This window comes from Phycodurus eques, chromosome 15 (genome assembly GCF_024500275.1).
Source record: "Phycodurus eques isolate BA_2022a chromosome 15, UOR_Pequ_1.1, whole genome shotgun sequence".
Taxonomy (NCBI): domain Eukaryota; kingdom Metazoa; phylum Chordata; class Actinopteri; order Syngnathiformes; family Syngnathidae; genus Phycodurus; species Phycodurus eques.
The window spans coordinates 220,407-240,000 of record NC_084539.1 but is presented as its reverse complement, the minus strand read 5'-3'; the positions used below and the strand labels follow the sequence as shown (position 1 = coordinate 240,000).

Sequence of the window (19,594 nt, the reverse complement as noted above, 5' to 3'; positions counted from 1 at the left end):
CAAATGTAAGAATACTGTGCATAAATGGTGATTTAGGCTTATTTGCACTGCTATCATTTACGAAAAGCAAATGGGCTGAGTCTTAAATACAAATTTTAAGATGTTATAAGTATTTGAGTGAAAGCCAACAACTCACCAGCAATACTCTAAAAGATGTTGAGGGAGGACTGGAATGTAAACATGTTGCCAGTGCATTGGATATAACATGGCAGCAGACCCATGGACACAGGCTGTTAACTGTTTACAAGAACAAAAGAGGAAAAAAAAGTTTAAAATGTAGAGTGTATGATGATGATAGTAAAAAAGAGGCACTATGTACGCAAGTTAACTTTTTATTACTATTATTATTATTAGCTAATATAGTCATCATTGCCCTACCATCGCTCAGTCTAACGTACTTTGTGTTTTGTCTACGAGATATCATAAGTTAACTGTACTTTACCATCTGTAAGTGTTGCTTGAAAACTGGTCCTGTACTTAAGGAAAATAGTACTTCAGAAAAACCTGAAGCCTCGACACAGTACATCGCATCACTATTTTAATGGTGGTAAAACATCCATCCATCAACTTCCACTTATCCGGGGTTGGGTCACGGGGGCAGCATCTTCAAGCAGGGAAGCTCAGACTTCCCTCTCACCAGCCACATCGTTCAAGTCCTCTGAGGGGATCCCGAGCTGTTCCTAGGTAAACCGGGAGATATTGTCTCTCCATTATGTCCTGAGTCGTCCCCAGTTGGACAGGCCCAGAACACCTCACCAGGGAGGCGTCCAAGAGGCATCCTAACGGAATGCCTGAGCCACCTCATCTGGCTGCTCTCGATGTGAAGGAGCAACGGCTCGACTCTAAGCCCTTCCCGGATGACTGAGGTTCTCACCCTATCTCTAAGCGTGAGCCCTGATACTTTGCAGAGGAAACTCATTTCAGCAGCTTGCATCTGTGATCTTGCTCTTTTGGTCACAAGATGTGGGTTGTGACCATAGGTGTGGGAACAGTTGGGATTTATCAACACACATTATTTACTGGTGTGCAAGCAACAGGTGCCTGCACATTTGATGAATAAGGATTTTTACTTACATACAATTTTTACTTACATACATACAATTTCAGTCTTACAAATGAACATGAATGAACCTGTTCCACGCACTCTTTGATAAATGAGGGGCCTGGTTTTAACTGGAAGTACTGTACGATTTGTTGTGGACATGCCATGCATTAAACTGTAACCAGATCATTGATCACCCCGACCGACAGATTGAGTTATTTCATGCTGCATTCGAGGAAGTTATTCATGGAACTTTTAATGGGACTTCTTAGCAGTCATTCTTTAAAATGCACTACAAGTGGTTCAATAGGTTTGGAGATTAGGTGATTTAAGATGTGCTCACCAAAAAAAAAAAAAATACAATCAAATGACACAATATAAAAACTTTAACGGGATGTACTGAAAAATTAGAAAAGGTGAATCACTACTACTACTACTTACAGTGCTTAGTGTGCTACAGCAGATGAGGATCCGACGTTCATAAAGCATACTAGCGTAGAGTTGAAGCATGTTATTGACATCTACGGCTACAGAGTACTCTGTAAGGTTCTTCTGTAACAGCAGAAAAAAACAAAATAAAGTGTTAGTTGTGAAATATTAATTACATAGTGCACTGGAACACAAACTATTCCATACATTATATTGGGAGGGTGGGGGGGGACAGCCTATTAACTGGAAAGTGCAAATCAACAGTTGTGCAGTCAACAATCTGATAAGGTAAACAAATGCATCACTAATTACTAGTGAATGACTAAAGAAAATATGTGGAAAGAAAATCTGACAAAAATATGTTAACTACATTATCATACTAAAGCATTTAACAACCGAGCTGCTCATTCGGGGTTGTGCTTAACATGCATTTTCTGTACCACCTATCCTCACTAGGGTCGCGGTCGTGTTGAGGCCTATCCCAGCTATCTTCGGGCAGGAGGCGGGGTACAACCTGAACTGGTCGCCAGCCAATCGCAGGGCACATATAAACAAACAATCATTCACACTCACATTCACACCTACGCGCAATTTAGAGTCTTCAATCAACCTACCATGCATGTTTTTGGGTTGTGGGAGGAAAACCGGAGTATCCGGAGAAAACCCACCCGGGCACGGGGAGAATATGTAAACTCCACACAGGCGAGGCCGGGATTTGAACCCCGGACCTCAGAACTGTGAGGCAGATGTGCTAAGTAGTCACGTGCCGCCTGCGCTTAACATATTTAAGGTAATTTTTCTTTCTTCATTATTCCATCCTATGTGTACTATGTATAGTACTAGAGTTGTCAAGTTCGTGGTTCTGTCACTAGATTTAGTGACTTTTCTGACTGCTCTAGCAACTATTTTTCAAAAAAAGCGACTAACTACAAATCTATCTATTTTTGACACTATCGTCGTTATTGGCTAAATTGATACCTTTTGACCATCAACTAAAGGGTGATTGAAAAGTAACTCCCTATTTTTAAATACTTATAATTTATTCATATGCTGTATATATTTTCTTGTGTGTGAGTGCCCAGCCAGAAGTCCTGACTTAACACCCAGTGACTTTTTTCTGTGGGGCTGGTTAAAGGAGCAAGTCTATTCTACCAAACCAATGACTTTGGAAGAACTTGAAGGGCGAATACCAGAGTTCCTTGTGAAATCAGTTAATGCGGTTCCCAGGTGGCTTGAGAAACTGGTGGCTAATGCTGGCGCCCATGTCGAATTTTAAATAAATCTCCATGCAATACACTTTCTTTTCATGTTCATTTCTTGTAAGAATTCTAGTTCAGAAACAAATTACAGGTACTTAAAAATAGGGATTTACTTTTCAATCACCCTGTACTTCTCCTCTAGGAATTTCAGCTATTAGTGAGGTTAAATGTAAATTTCAGACAGTATTGATGATGCCTATCTGGAAACCGATAAAAGGGGAACTTCTGCATCAATGGTGAAGTTCAACTCTCTTTTCCAGCACCTTTGTGTTTGTGACAGGCCCATTTCCGCAATGGTGATTACAGTGTTGTCGTAGAGGCAATACGTCAAGCAAATATTGGGGGTTTAAAAACAGTGTGTCACAGACCACCAATGCTAAGTGGCTTGTGGACTGTAGATCACAGTGGCCTCCATCAGCCAGAAAAACTGTAAAACTCACAAAGGACGACATCCATCCCACAAGTAACAGGCATGAAAGGATTTCCAGTCACCTGAAAACATGGAAACTCCCCTCAGGCACCATAGCAGATAAATTGAGTTGGCACATAACTCAGTATAGTAAAAACCATAGAAAGGCACGTATTGGGAAATCCATCAGAGGATCAAAGCATCAGCCACAAGTCAAAACAAAGAAAACTTGACTCATTGCCCTTAACTTGGATATTAGAGTACATGGATTCCTCAATGGTTGACTAACTGGAAAGCCTATGAAATAACCACACTGAGTTTTTCCTACTATAAATTGCTTACTTATGCTGGATATTATTCTCTTTGCGTTCTTCTCATTTTCATGTTCTTCAATTACCAGTCGTTCTTTTAGAAAATATATCTTAAAAAGGCCTCAAAAGTCAACGGAATATACAAAGCACAATTAAATTAGAAGCAGTAAGGTACGCTGATTGTTCATGTTATGCTGAAATGATATTACGACAGTTTGATGTCAAAAACGTGTACAAGATTTAAGTCACAGGTGTCGAACTTCTTTTCATCGCAAGCCACATCGCCGTTATGGTTGCTCTCAGCTAGCCGGTCATAAAAATGATACTATGTAAATGTGCTTAGAAAAAAAGATTAAAAACACTCACATTCTCTGGCATTCTGGGGAGTTCTTTTAAGTCAGGTACAGTGAAGTAGAAATGCTGGAATCAACAGAAAACCAAATAATCATTACGAGGTTTTAAGTTAACATGCACCATAGTGTGAAAGTCAACTTTTATCATGATAGACACCACAATGAAGTATCACTTGAAAATGTGTGTGTCAGTGTGCCGTAACAACTTTTGTGTTAATATTAAAACGGTGAGTTGGAAAATGACCCATATATGTTACAGGCAATTATTAACGGCAAAATACATTAAAAGGCATCAAATATTAACACACAACAGTATCGTCAGTAATCAGGTATCAACATGTAGATATAAAATAATATTGTATCAAGAATTTTCCACCACCAATTATTTTGCAATAAACCATGTCAAACGCATTTTTGTGGTTTTTGACCAGGGCCGAAGAGTGACATTTTACCAGTCATCAACGGAAATAGGCACAGTGTGAAAAATATCGGCAAAATCATGCAACGATTTCGCCAATATCTGCTAAAAGCGGCCACCACTCAACAGAAGTTAATGAAATTTCACGGCAAGATTTCTTAGAGGCACTTATTAGAAATAGGCATCGTGCTCGTAACTTTTTCGGTCAAAACGCGTTACGAGCAAGCATCCACTCAATTTCATAACTGTAAACAAACAACGACCATTTTACGAGGGCTATTTGGAATTGATGCAATAATCTCCAAAATAATCATAGAAGGATCAATCAATTCCTTCAGAAGGAGTAGGAGACAATATTGACTTACATTTGTAAGTGTCAGTCATATTTTCGTTCGAGCGACTTGGAAAAAATAACAAAAACGGTCGACTATTTTGCGACATCGATCACCCAGAACCTTTTTCGGCTTACATACGACCAGCATACGGCAGGATTTGAGCTTGATGGGAACATGGAGGTGCCGGTAGAACCTGGTAAGTGTTTTCAAGAAAATGATGTAAAAATGTTACAAGCTTTGATCTCAGACGGTCAAGTTACTAGCAATGATGAAAAGCGCGTTTGTATAGAATTACATGGTTTCTTGTTTGATTCGTTGAAGGAGAAATGATTGGTGAATTTCGACCGTTTTCTATCGCTAGTGCACAGGCTCTTTTCTGTGTCTCCTGACTGCACTGCTGACTCGCTGGTAATTTTGACACGTCACAGCAGTGTTGAGGATGTAGTCATGATTACGCACATACTTGAATCCTTATTATTAAACTTGGATTCGGTTCTGATTATAAAGGCCTCCTGTCAAACTTCAAGTTGATGGTCTAACTTGAAGGGTATCATACCAAGTAAGGAAACTGATATTGAAAAATTCACTAGTCCTATTAAGTTCTGATATCCACTGAATTCATTCACTTATACCTGTTAGTATTCAGGTCCTTCATTTTCCATGTTGTATTTTTAGTCAATGTTACACACATCTATATTTGCCCTCAGTAAATTTTTTACTCGATATTTTGCGGTGCATTAACAAGTTGGACATACATTGGTTTGTGAACCTACTCTAACCCTAGTATTTGTGTGAAAAATGCCTAAGGTTTTCATACAATAAACAGCTTTCCATGTTCATATCTAGAGTCAGTGTTAAAAGCGACCACTGGTCAAATAATGGTCATATTAAGTAAACTATGTATGTTTTTATCCCATGAACCTCTAAATGTAACTAGTATACTTCAATGAAATTTTAGTAACATATTTTCAAGAAAATGATTCAGGTTCTTATATTTTTCTTACATGTCACAAATTGTGTACCACCTCAGTGGAATGACCCATATACCAAATATTACCTCTATTAGTTTCTACAACCGTCACATGCTTTATTATTCCATGTTGTGACAACTAGTTGTTTTTCGAAAAAGATAAGTTGAGTGCAGCTGGACAAAGATAATTGTTTTGCTTTCCTTTTCTTCTCTGTCTCTCTCACTTCTGTATAAAGGAGGTGATTCTTTTGCTTGGGTTTCAGTAAGGGGTAACAACTCTGACAACTTGAACCTTTTCCTCTCTTTGCAAAGACTTTTCTCTCTTTTTTGTAATAAAACCCTACAAAGACAAGATTGCTTCCTTACTTATTCTGTCAGAAAAAAAATTGCCAAAACAACGGTAATGCAAGAAATCGGCATATCGTACCTCGCTATCGCTCAGTTTATCCAACATGATTAAAGCTTCGTGTGTTTTTTTTTTTTTTTTTTTTTTTTTGCCTTTAGATGTTTTTTTGCAATGCTTATTCAGAAATTACTAGTGTTAAAAACAGGTGTTGAAGTACAAAAATAACATGGATCACAAATTATATGATTTATTTCATTTTGACCTATGGCTCTTTGAAATTCCAATTTGCAGCACGTCTCACTGTCTAACGTGTATAAGTTTTAATGTTATTCGTGTCTCTAAATACTTCTACAGTGGAACGTCGTGTTACGAACGACCCGATTTAAGAACAATTTGTGTTACGTAAAAAAATTTCGTAGAAAAATTACCTGACCTTAAAAAAGGGGGAGCCACAGAGTTCAACTTTAGGAGCGTTTCTTTTTGTTTGATATGTAAATAATATCTATCAATTGACTCACTCCCCAGCAGTGGCGTGCAGAGACCTTTAGAGAGGCAGGTGCTCCAAGTTAAAAAGGGGTCACATGGAACGAGTTTGAAATGCCTTAACATAGCATTGCATGCTATTCATGAAAACATAAGAAAAGACACTTGCCTTAAGAACACCAGGAATTGCAGGTTCTAGCACAGGTGCACACCATTTACTTTGTTGTTAATCGGAATCATAAACCCACCAATTAGTATTTTGTGCGCATATTACACCTATTTTGTGGCCATATGTTAGCATTTTGCATGTCACAACTATATTGTGACCAAAATATAATTCCCATGCCTGGAGCTCTGTACATGTTAGTGGATTTATTCTCCAGAGCTGTTTTTGTTTTCAATGAAACACAATTGAGAAACTGATTTTAGGAGGCGGTCCACCTCACATTCTCATCTACAGCATAGAATTGCTTCCCTGCCCTCAATTACTTTGTAATTATATCGATTTTTTTTTTTTGTAAAGTTGGAGACACACAATTAAGCACCTTCTGTAGACATTTAATAAAATATTTCAACAATACATTCATAACACTCCTGATCTCTACTGAATTTACCAAACCATTATCATAAAAGGAAAATGTATTAACAATGTACAACCTTTTACTGAGCTAAAATACAATTAATTTAATCACAACTGCCCAGATAAGTAACTGTCTAATGATGACACAAGATGGAAAGGAAGTGAAAAGTAATTTAACCACTTTTTAAATATAAATTAAGATTTCAAACCCTCTTATTTTTCGACAAATTGGACTACTTTCTGATTTCCTTAGTCTTCTGTCAAAGCAAACAAGTTACAGTGGGTACGGAAATTATTCAGAACCCTTAACGTTTTCACTCTGCAGCCATTTGCTAAAATCATTTAAGCACAGCACCCCATATTGACAGAAAAAAAACTGAATTGTTGAAATTTATAAAAGAAGAAAAACTGAAATATCACACAGCCATAATTATTCAGACCCTTTGCTGTGACCCTTTCTATAAAAGACCTTACAGCTCACAGTGCATGTCAGCGCAAAAGAGAATCATGAGGTCAAAAGAACTGCCTGAAGAGCTCAGAGACAGAATTGTGGCAAGCCACAGATTTTGCCAAGGTTACAAAAATATTTCTGCTGCACTTAAGTTTCCTAAGAGCACAGTGGCCTCCATAATCCTTAAATGGAAGACGTTTTGGACAACCACAACCCTTTCTAGAGCTGGCCGTCCGGCCAAACTGAGCAATCGAGGGAGAAGAGGTAAAGTAGAACCCAAAGATCACGGTGGCTGAGCTCCAGAGATGCAGTCGGGAGACGGGAGAAAGTTCTAGAGAGTCAACCATCACTGCAGCCCTCCACCAGTCGGGGCTTTGTGGCAGAGTGCCCGACACATGAAAGCCCGCATGGAGTTTGCTAAAAAACACCCGAAGGATTCCAAGATGGTGAGAAATAAGATTCTCTGCTCTGATGAGACCAAGACAGAACTTTTTGGCCTTAATTCTAAGCGGTATGTGTGGAGAAAACCAGGCACTGCTCATCACCTGTCCAATACAGTCCCAAGAGTGAAGCATGGTGGTGGCAGCATCATGCTGTGGGGGTGTTTTTCAGCTGCAGGGACAGGACGACTGGTTGCAATCAAAGGAAAGATTAATGCGCCTAAGTACAGGGATATCCTGGACAAAAACCTTCTCCACAGTGCTCAGGACCTCAGACTGGGCCAAAGGTTCACCTTCCAACAAGGCAATGACCCGAAGCACACAGCTAAAATAATGAAGGAGTGGCTTCAGAACAACTCTGTGACTGTACTTGAATGGCCCAACCAGAGCCCAGACTTAAGCCCAATTGAGCATCTCTAGAGAGACCTGAAAATGGCTGTCCACCATCCAACCTGACAGAACTGGAGAGGATCTGCAAGGAGTAATGGCAGAGATCCTGTGTGTACATTAATGAGGAAGAAAAATAAATGATTCTAGCAAATGGCTGCAGTATAACAAAGAGTGAAAATTTTAAGGGGGTCTGAATACTTTCCGTACCCACTGTACCTTTGTGTTTTAAGCAAAACAAGACATTCATGGAGTTCAGCTTTTAGAAAGGTGACTGACATTATTGCCCATTTTCTGACGTATGGAATCATACACTAACCCAGTCATTCTCAACGAGTGCCTGGTCTGCCCAATTTGAAATCCTAATGCCCACCAAAACGCTGATTAACATTTGAGGCTAGGATCAATAATTTTCCAATGTTCCGTAAATATGTGCAAAGCAATGAGTGGCTTTGTTTATTATTATGTTCAAACAGCTATCAAGCAAGCTAATATACTGTAGGTAATTGCAGTCTTTTATCAGGGGTCTGATTTGACTTCACACCGTGTATCAAAATGCTAACTTTTGATTTGGAAGGTCTGGACTGGGTTGGAGTGGACAACTGAGTCACACAGACATTTTGTTGGTCGATTTTTCACAATCACCGACTCACTATACATTATCCCTCCTAACGTTAACATGACCTATTAATTTGTCATACATTGTCTTCATTAACATGGAAAAGAGTTACTCAACTTACATGTTTTTTTTTGTCCAACATTTGATCGGTCTGATATGGTGCATTCAAACGTAGCTCGGAAATGCGTGCCCAAGCATGTCAAAAAGGATTCTAATAGTTTTAATGGCTGTAAAAATTGTGTTTGTGTGTATGAGTGAGTTGTAGCAGGGGAACTATTCAGCGGTGCCTTGTTTTCTTACTCTGTTACGGCGCCTCTGATTCTGGTGAAATAATTTTTATGTCTGATAAACATGGATCTCACTCGTGGATGAGCAGCTTACCCGAGCACGTGGAGAGACTCACCACAGCCCCTCCCCTCTCACATGCAGTCTCTCTCTTTTCAAACCCATATAACTTTATTAATTCCTTAATAAATTAGAAAGTTTTTTTTCCAAGAGTTACATTAGATTTTATTCATGAAAGGCCCCAGACAGGCTTACACACACTTACTTGCGCACACGTTTTAAAAATTGTAAAATAAAAACTATTAACAAAGGGGCACCTAGAGCATCAATGGCAGGTGCACAGCCACCTAAAGCGCCCCCATCTGCACGCCCCTGCTCCCCAATATCATATGTATGCTGATGATACAGTATTGTACCCCTCTGCGCCCTCTCTTGAGGCTGCTATTTCAAATGTACAGTCTGATTTTTTTTTATTTTGTTCCCTTGCAACATGCTCTCACTGATTTCAAATTGTTATCGAATGGACTTAAAACTATCCATCCATCCATCCATTTACTGAGCCGCTTCTCCTCACTAGGGTCGCGAGCGTGCTGGAGCCTATCCCAGCTATCATCGGGCAGGAGGCGGGGTACACCCTGAACTGGTTGCCATCCAATCGCAGAGCACATACAAACAAACAACCATTCGCACTCACATTCACACCTACGGGCAATTTAGAGTCGTCAATTAACCTACCATGCATGTTTTTGGGATGTGGGAAGAAAACCCACCCGGGCACGGGGAGAACATGCAAACTCCACACAGGAGGGGCCGGGGATTGAACCCCAGTCCTCAGAACTGTGAGGCAGACGCTCTAACCAGTCTAAAGCAATGGTATTTGCTCCATCTAGGTCAATGGATACTTGAACTGCCTCTAGCACCTCTATTTCCACACTTGTAGGTACATCCAAAATCTTCGTATAAAATTTACCTCTAGTTACGTATTAGTTTCGGTTTGCAAACGGTCATGGTATGTATGGATGAAAGGAAGGATCTTTGTTGAGCTTTTACTCGCACTGCATGACAATCATTGACTACATGCATAACGCTTTGACTAGTTTTCTGCTCCGCGGTGGAAGGCGTAAATCTCTTCTAGATGGAAGTTCTGTCTCCACATCCTTGATAATCCATCCTGTGATTGATGTGCTAATAGAAGTCCGGAAATCTTTTTTTTTTTCGTCTAAAAACACTTTTTACATCATGTATGCTATTTATTGAACTGAAGCCTCTCTTTAATTAAGACAACAAACAGTTAATGTTGCCATAATAATGTCAAAATAGCTGTCCACATAGATATGGACACGAGATACGTTTGAGCAGTGTAGCAGCCCGGCTAACCGACGTACCAACGTCGCAGCCATGTTGGCAGGGGTGACATTCCTATAGAAGGTAATGCATGGACATTGAAAGGAAGTCATAAGTCATTTCTCAACTGATTTTCATTAGGGTTACGGTTTTGTCAATGCCAAAGTGTATGCTGTCGATACACATTTGAAAAACACATTCAAAAAATTATCAAAATTATTAAATGGGCAGCAAATTGGCCAAGAGATCAATTCATCTTTCAAATGTGTCCTCCCACTTTCCGATTTTTTTTTTCTGAACAGAAAGATAAGCTTCCCTGGATCGGTTTGTTGTGCCAAAATCAACCAATTAATTAGGGGGGAGGGGGGAATTGGAATTTCCCCTTATTATTATTGGAAAAAGGCTCTTCTTCAATGAGGAGCTATAGTCCTTCCTCCCAGTTTCTCTCAAAGTTATGCGCAAAAAACCTTTCATGTTTATTTAGTGTTTTATTTCTATAAAAATAGCGTGTTTTCACTTATTTCTAGATTGCACTGCTTAAAAGAGTATAACTTCATTTTGGTGCTGGAACAGATTAATTGCATTTCCATTCATTTCGATGGGAAACGTCACCTTGGTTTAAGAACATTTCAGGTTACAAACGGGGTCCGGGAAGAAACTAAATTGGTAATCTGAGGTTCCACTGTACTCACACGGAGTTCATTGAGACATCCAAATACCTTGGCATGTGGCTGGACAAGAATCTAGAGTTTAACTATCATGTCAATTATTAGTATTAGTCTAGAAACTGAAGTTCACCATTGGTTCCTTTTATAAAAGCCATGAGTTTGTCCTTCCAACAAACAGTTGGTTATGGCCCTTTATGGCCATTACATCATGGTGACACAGTTTATAGATTTGCATGTTTTCACTGCCTTAACGAAAACTGACCTGTTCTAACCCTAACCCTGCAGCTCTGAGATTTATTACAGACACAGCATATAGGACACGTCACTGTTCTCTTCATTCTTTAGTTGCTTGGTCCTCATTTGCTACATGCAGGCTGCTTTCATACATGTGACCAAAACTGTTGGTACCCTCTGTTAATGAAAGAAAAACCCATAGGTTTGTTGTAGTTGTCACAGAAATAACTTGAACCTGACAAAAGCAATAATAAATAAAAATGTTCTGAAAATTCCATCCATTTTCTACCGCTTATCCGGGTCGGGTCGCGGGGGCAGTAGCTTTAGCAGGGACGCCCAGACTTCCCTCTACCCAGCCACTTCATCCAGCTCTTCCGGGGGGATCCCGAGGCGTTCCCAGGCCAGCCGAAAGACGTAGTCTCTCCAGCGTGTCCTGGGTCGTCCCCGGGGTCTCCTCCCCATGGGTGGGACGTGCCCGGAACACTTCACCAGGGAGGCGTCCGGGAGGCATCCGAATCAGATGGCCCAGCCACCTCATCTGGCTCCTCTCAATGCGGAGGAGCAGCGGCACTACTCTGAGATCCTCCCGGATGACCAAGCTTCTCACCCTCTCTCTATGGGAGAGCCCGGACACCCTACGGAGGAAACTCATTTCGGCCGCTTGTATCCGGGATCTCGTTCTTTCGGTCACGACCCACAGCTCATGACCATAGGTGAGGGTAGGAACGAAGATCGACCGGTAAATAAAGAGCTTCGCTTTTCGGCTTAGCTCCTTCTTTACCACAACGGACCGATACAAAGTCCGCATCACTGCAGACGCTGCACCGATCCGTCTGTCGATCTCCCGTTCCATTCTTCCCTCACTCGTGAACAAGACCCCAAGATATTTGAACTCCTCCACTTGGGGCAGGATCTCATCCCCGACCCGGAGAGGGCACCCCACCCTTTTCCGACTCCATGGTCTCAGATTTGGAGGTGCTGATTCTCATCCCAGCCGCTTCACACTCGGCTGCGAACTGCTCCAGTGAGAGTTGGAGGTCACAGCTTGATGAAGCCAACAGAACCACATCATCAGCAAAAAGCAGAGATGCAATACTGAGGCCACCAAACCGGACCCCCTCTTCGCCTTGGCTGCGCCTAGAAATTCTGTCCATAAAAGTTATGAACAGAATCGGCGACAAAGGGCAGCCTTGGCGGAGTCCAACCCTCACCGGGAACGAGTCCAACTTACTGCCGGATATGCGGACCAAACTCTGACTCCGGTCGTACAGGGACCGAACAGCCCGTATCAGGGGGTTCGGTACCCCATACTCCTGAAGCACCCTCCACAGGACTCCCCGAGGGACACGGTCGAACGCCTTCTCCAAGTCCACAAAACACATGTAGACTAGTTGGGCGAACTCCCATGCACCCTCGAGGACCCTGCCGAGGGTGTAGAGCTGGTCCACTGTTCCACGGCCAGGACGAAAACCACACTGCTCCTCCTGAATCTGAGATTCGACTTCCCGACGGACCCTCCTCTCCAGCACCCCTGAATTGGAACACACCCTCCGGTCCCCCTTCTTAAAAAGGGGGACCGCCACCCCAGTCTGCCAATCCAGAGGCACTGTCCCCGATGTCCACGCGATGTTGCAGAGGCGTGTCAACCAGGACAGCCCCACAACATCCAGAGCCTTTAGGAACTCCCGGCGAATCTCATCCACCCCCGTGGCCCTGCCACCGAGGAGCTTTTTAACTACCTCGGTGACCTCAAACCCAGAGATAGGAGAGCCCGCCTCAGAGAACCCACACCCAGCGGGGGCGCTCTCCAGCACCCCCTCCAAGGACTCCAAAAAGGGTGGGTACTCTGAACTGCTGTTTGGTGCATAGGCACAAACAACAGTCAGGACCCGTCCCCCCACCCGAAGGCGGAGGGAGGCTACCCTCTCATCCACCGGGGTGAACCCCAACGTACAGGTGCCGAGCCGGGGGGCTATAAGTATACCCACACCTGCTCGGCGCCTCTCACCGTGGGCAACTCCAGAGTGGAAGAGAGTCCAACCCCTCTCGAGAGGACTGGTACCAGAGCCCAAGCTGTGTGTGGAGGCGAGTCCGACTATATCTAGTCGGAACTTCTCGACCTCACACACCAGCTCGGGCTCCTTCCCTGCCAGAGAGGTGACATTCCACGTCCCTAGAGCCAGCTTCTGTAGCCGGGGATCGGATCGCCAAGGTCCCCGCCTTCGGCCACCGCCCAGCTCACACTGCACCCGACCCCTATGGCCCCTCCCACAGGTGGTGAGCCCATGGGAAGGGGGACCCACGTTACCCTTTCGGGCTGTGCCCGGCCGGGCCCCATGGGTGCAGGCCCGGCAACCAGGCGCTCGCCTTCGTGCCCCACCACCAGGCCTGGCTCCAGTGGGGGGCCCCGGTGACCCGCATCCGGGCAAGGGAAAACGAAGTCCATTGGTTGTCGTCATCATTAGGGGTCTTTGAGCCGTGCTTTGTCTGGTCCCTCACCTAGGACCTGTTTGTCATGGGTGACCCTGCCAGGGGCATAAAGCCCCAGACAATTTAGCTCCTAGGATCACTGGGACACACAAACCCCTCCACCACGACAAGGTGACGGCTCAAGGAGGGGTGTTCTGAAAATTAACCAATGAAAATCAGACACTGATTTTAAATTGTGGTTCAAGAGAAACATTTTAAAGAACAAACTCATAAAACGGGACAAAAATGATGGTAGGCTAACCCTAGAAAAAGATTGAAAATAATTTGACCATATAGATATGTTCAAACAAGGTGTCCCCTAATTAGCATCACAGATGTCTTCAAACCTATCATCAGTCAGCCAGCCTTTTTAAAGGGTGATAAGTAATCATTGTGCTGTTTGATGTCATGGAGTTTACCACACTATACATTGACCAGAGGAAGCAGAGGACAGATTTGTCTATGGAGATCAGAAAGAAAATTATAGACAAGCATTGTTAAAGGTAAAGGCTATAAGACCACCTCCAAGCAGCTTGATGTTCCTGTGACTACAGTTGCAGATATTATTCAGAAATTTTAGATATCCACGGGACTGTAGCCAACCTCTCTGGACGTGGCTGCAGGAAGAAAATTGATGATAAATTGAAGAGACAGATAATACCAATAGTAACAAGAGAGCACAGAACAATCTCCAAAGAAATGAAAGGGGAACTCCAATGTCAAGGTACATCAGTGTCAGATCACACTCTCCGTCATTGTTTGAGCCAAAATGGACTCCATCGGCGACGACCAGGAGGACACCACTGTTGGAAATAAATCATGAAAATGCGAGACTGGAATTTGCCAAACTGCATGTTGACAAGCCACAAAGCTTCTGGGAGAATGTCCTATGGACATATGAGAAAAAACTGGAACTTTTTGGCAAAGCACATCAGCACTATGTTCACAAACGCAAAAATTAAGCATACCAAGAAAAGAACACTGTCCCTACCATCCCCTCCATCAACGATTTACATGCACTTAAAAAAGTCATTTACATACACTTAAAAAAGTCAACTAGCACTAGTTTTTTAACATTGCCTTTAATCTATAACATGGCACACAATTTTAAATATAAAATAGAACATTTTCTTCATTTCATTATTGTATCATTACTGTCAAACCAATCATGCATGTAACTTGTTGCAACACCTAATGAGACAAATCAAAAGAAGCAACAAATGACCTCTCTTTCGCTTTCTTTTTTGTTTCTTCTGTGTGTTCTGGACAGTTGATATGTTTCGAAAGTTCTCTGGGGTCACATCAATGAATTTGCCCCTACCCCAACAGAGTGCAAGCAGTATAGCAATCAGCCAGCATCGAGTATTTGGTATTATCATTTGTATTATTATTAATTTGGCATTTCTTTCCATTTTAATCTTTGTTGTCTATGTTTTTGATGTTAAAAGTTAGTTGTCTAATTTGATTTTCCATTGGATTGAGATCAGGACTCATTGCTGGCCATTTTGAAATCGTCAATCTTTTTGTTTTCAACCATTCCTGTGTGCTTTGGGTCTTTGTCTTAGTGGAGGACCCATGGTCTTTGCCTCAAACTAAGTTTTCTTACACTGGGTGAGAGATTTCGCACTAAAATATCTTGATAATTTTCTTATGTCATGATACCTGTGATACAGTCAAGCCCTCCAGTACCAGATGCAGCAAGCAGCCCCACAGCATTATGGATTCTTCACTATGCGTGACTGTTGGCAGGGTGCACTTTTATTTAAAGGCTTCATTACGCCGTCTGTAAAGATACTGTTTGTGTGCATGGCCGAAAAACTGTATTTTTGTTCCATCTGTCCATAAAATTGTTTATCATTTGCTCTTTTGTATCAAATGTAAGTTCTCTTTAGAAATATGTTGTTTCACGTCATTCATTTTCTTCAGGAGATATTTTACATTTAGTACTTAAACTTCATGGGTGCCAATAATGGTGAGCACAACTGTGTTTACATGTTCTGATTGCCCTTTAATATTGTAACGAACTGTTATGTTGTGAAGATATTTGGCTTTTTCACTAGTTCAGGGTAAGTGGGCTGTCTTCACATCTGTGTATGTTGGCCAAACACCACTTGAGGCCAACTCAGGGATGGGACCACAATAAAAGCACTGGGACAGATGTTTGGATTTTCTCCGATTCTGTTTTGGTAAAATGGTAAATGGACTGCACTTATGTAGCGCTTTATCTACACCATCATAGTGCCTAAAACGCTTTACAAAGCCTCACATTCACCCATTCACAGACATTCATACACCAATGGGCGGCTGCTGCCGTGCAAGGCGGTGTCAGGCCCACTGGGAGCAAATTAGGGCTCAGTGTCTTGCTCAAGGACACTTCGGCATGCAGACAGTCAGAACCAGGATTCGAACCGGCGACCCTTTGGTCACTGGACGAACCAATCTACCAACTGATCCACAGCCGCCCTTTTTTCCCTATGCTGAATTACAACAAAGCTTGTTTTCGCTTCAACAATGATTTCCTCTTCATATATTATGTACAGTTGTGGGTGTGTTGAGTTTTACATGTATGTGTGTGGTTATCTACAAAGACAAGACAAAAAAGGCTTGTAAATTATGTAAACATTACCTAGGTATCAATGATGCGTTATTAGGATTCCCACATAGTTTCGAGGCAGGACTCGCACTGCTCCAATATTACTGGCTCCAGGACACGTGCCGCTGCACTCTGACTGGCTTGTTGTATCACGCCCTACTGCTTCCAGACGGGAAATGAAGTACAGTATGAGACCAAAGTGTGGCGACGTTCAAATGTTTTCCACTAACGCTAAGCCCACTTTAATCCTAATCTTAACCCATCCTAAACCGCCTTAAAACCCAACCCTAGGCCTTAACCTAACCATCACAAACATCTTTGTTTTTATTTCGTACAAACGTGATACATTTGGATGGTCATCTCTTTACATCTGCATAGCCTGCCCTTCCCGCAAAGCAGGAGCCAATCATGCTGCAGTGGGGCGTCTCCTGCCTAGAAACTTTGTGGGATTCCTCATAACACATCAATGACGCACACTACTGAATGAACTCACAGCACCGTGCACACGCGACCTCTGACTTCATACTTACTGCGTCACAGACTGCCTCATGAGCCACACGACACTGCACATGCGCGAATCATGCAAACGTCTTAGAGAACAATATTATATAAATACAGTGCTGTGAAAAAGTATTGCCCCCCTTTTTCAAATTCTTACATTTTTGCACACTATTCGATCAGTGCTTCTACACACACTCAAATAAATTTTAAGTTACGTGATCAAACCCACACCATAATTTGTATTGTGTATACAGTATTTAATTAACAATTAATTACACTGCATATATTGTGCCTCTATTCCAAATTAGACACACCACTTGAACGAGCTTCCAATACTAACGATTCAGTTGCGTACCCTGTACAGCTACTGCACACGCAACGCAATCATGGCGGAATTTTCAGAAAGTCCCAGCCAATATGACAATCTTGACACATTAGAGGAGCTCGTGAGCAATCTAACAAAAGACCTCGTACCGGGCTATGCAGAATCTGTCAAAGATCCTAGCTTTGAAGTCCTCAATAACAATATCGCACAATTTATGAGTGACGCTGAGCACAAAACCTTAAAAGATAAAAATCTCACTCGAATGCTTGGTTGCAAGGTGCTGAACTTGGTGTCCCAACTAAAGTGGAGCTACCTAGAGGACGCTCAGGTGAAGCACAGACTGGAAGCTGACCAGCATAAACAAGTCCAGTTAACTGCATAACTGACAGAAACCATCGCACGTTTAAACTTGGCGGAAACACGCCTCCTCGATGTGATGATGATGATGTGATGATGCGGAGGCTCGGATAGCCAACCTCACTGCTGCAGCTGACATCTAAAAACGGTGGGGAATTAAACGATGATGAATTAACCCAGGCCCCTATCTCTAGCTAGCTAGCTTCCCAAGATCAACAAAAACTGCTACACGACCCCTACGTAGAGATTACTCAATTAAACGCTAAATTAGTAGAATTAGCCGACCAACTGTCTAATGACCAAATGCTTGAATTACGGGCCAAACATCAGCGAGCAACTCTTCTGCTGCGCCAAGCTTCCGGTGCCATCCAGCAGCTCACCGAACACACAGAAACGCTCAAAGGAGAACGCTACAAAGAGATGGAACAGTCCTGCAAGCTCAAGACACAGATGGCGGGGTCCTGGAGACGGAGCTGTCCCGCCTCCAGCAACAGCTCCGGGACCAAGAGGATGAGTTAGCCCATGTCAGGCGTGAGCTACAATGAGCTCGACAACTCTCCGCCCACTCTCTGACTCATCCCATCGCTCCAGCCCATGCTACAGACAATCGGGGGCACTCCCTTGCCAGAAGTGTCATAGAGCCCTACAAGACATCTCCAACCTTTGGGCCGGAACCCACATTCGGGGGGTGCCGTGCAACCTCCATACGGGTGGCGGCCCACCAGTCACAGCTTCCCTTTTTTACTCACCCCGACTCTCCCTCCACCCAGGGACGCTCCAGGTATGACTCTAAAAGACGAAGACAAAGTTGCGCGCAACATTCCGAGGTTTGAACCTAAACCGAACAGGTGACACGACACAGCCGCGCACCTTAGAGACCTCGAATTTCACCTTAAACGATTCCGTTCTACTAAAACTGACAACAGATTGTACCTTATTAAAGTTACACCTAGCCGAGAAGTCAGTAGCTTAATTGAACGAGAACCGGCTCATGTACTGGCCGATTACCCAGCTCTCTGCCAAGCACTGTCTCAGGAATTTGATGATCCAGAGGCCGTAACTGGCTTATCTGTAGCCCTCACAATTAAACAGGGAAGACTCAAAACACCACAAGCTTATTACTGCCGGTTGCATAAAGCGTACTTTGGAAATTTAAACGAACTAAATATGGAAGAGGACAAATATTTCAAAACATTTTGTTGAAAACCTACATCCAAACACCACCCACAAGCTGGGCATGGCAGCGTGCCCGCACACACTGTCCAGTGCCCAACTGCGTGAACTGGCCGCCAAACGTTTAGCTAAACAAAAACACCGTTCCTCTAAAGCACAAGACTCAGGCGTCTTCTTCGCAAACGAACTGCCGCAGATGTAATAAGAGGGAGCTACGTGCGACACACGTGACTGACACACAATGTTCTGGTGATCTTAAACCCAACAACCAAAATAAGTTGTTTAATCCAAAAAAACAATCTCGGCCCGCGTATATCAATAGTCCTCGTAACCAACAACGCCAATCCAACGATCAATCAAAATCACGTAACAACCATAACTCTAATTTGCACCAAAACTACACGTTGGAACAGGGTTCATACAACGACCAGCCTAAATCTGACTCGTCTAACAGAGACCTTAAAACGACTAGTGAGAACCGGGCAAAGGGCCCCCGAGCTAACAGCTCCCAAAGGGAACTTAGTGCCGTGGCAGAAGAATTACTTGAGGTGCTCCACAGCCTGTCCAAAGACAAAAAGCGGGACCCGTCATTATGACAAGGCCTGACTGGGTCGGATGGAGCCACAGAGGACACGGCAGGTCAACCAGGGAATCGCCGTTGTTCCCTAACGACCTGTCCAATCCCTCTGTGACCCCGGACGACCCCACAAGGACCTCACATCGCCATAACCTTAGCGGACCACTTTGTGATGACCAATCCCGAGACCCCTCTCGTCCCGTCTTAATCATCAGACAAGACCCAGGCGAGGCCCC

The 19,594-nt window shown here is 43.0% G+C and overlaps 1 protein-coding gene across 11 annotated transcripts in view; it reads right to left on the bottom strand.

Moving 5' to 3' along the window:
• Positions 1-19,594, bottom strand: part of dennd1a (DENN/MADD domain containing 1A) — a 185,733-nt gene that overhangs the window by 108,676 nt on the left and 57,463 nt on the right. For 10 of the 11 annotated variants that reach the window (XR_009769862.1, XM_061697489.1, XM_061697487.1 and 7 more), the window contains 3 exons: positions 3,817-3,870; positions 1,484-1,594; positions 137-237 (listed from right to left, as the gene is read on the bottom strand). Coding sequence is in view for 10 of the 11 variants with exons in the window: in XM_061697489.1 (XP_061553473.1) it covers positions 137-237; positions 1,484-1,594; positions 3,817-3,870 (266 nt within the window). In the remaining variant the exon portion in view is untranslated. Of the gene's footprint in view, positions 1-136; positions 238-1,483; positions 1,595-3,170; positions 3,223-3,816; positions 3,871-19,594 lie in introns of those variants that run through there. The other variant, XM_061697493.1, reaches the window with a different exon arrangement.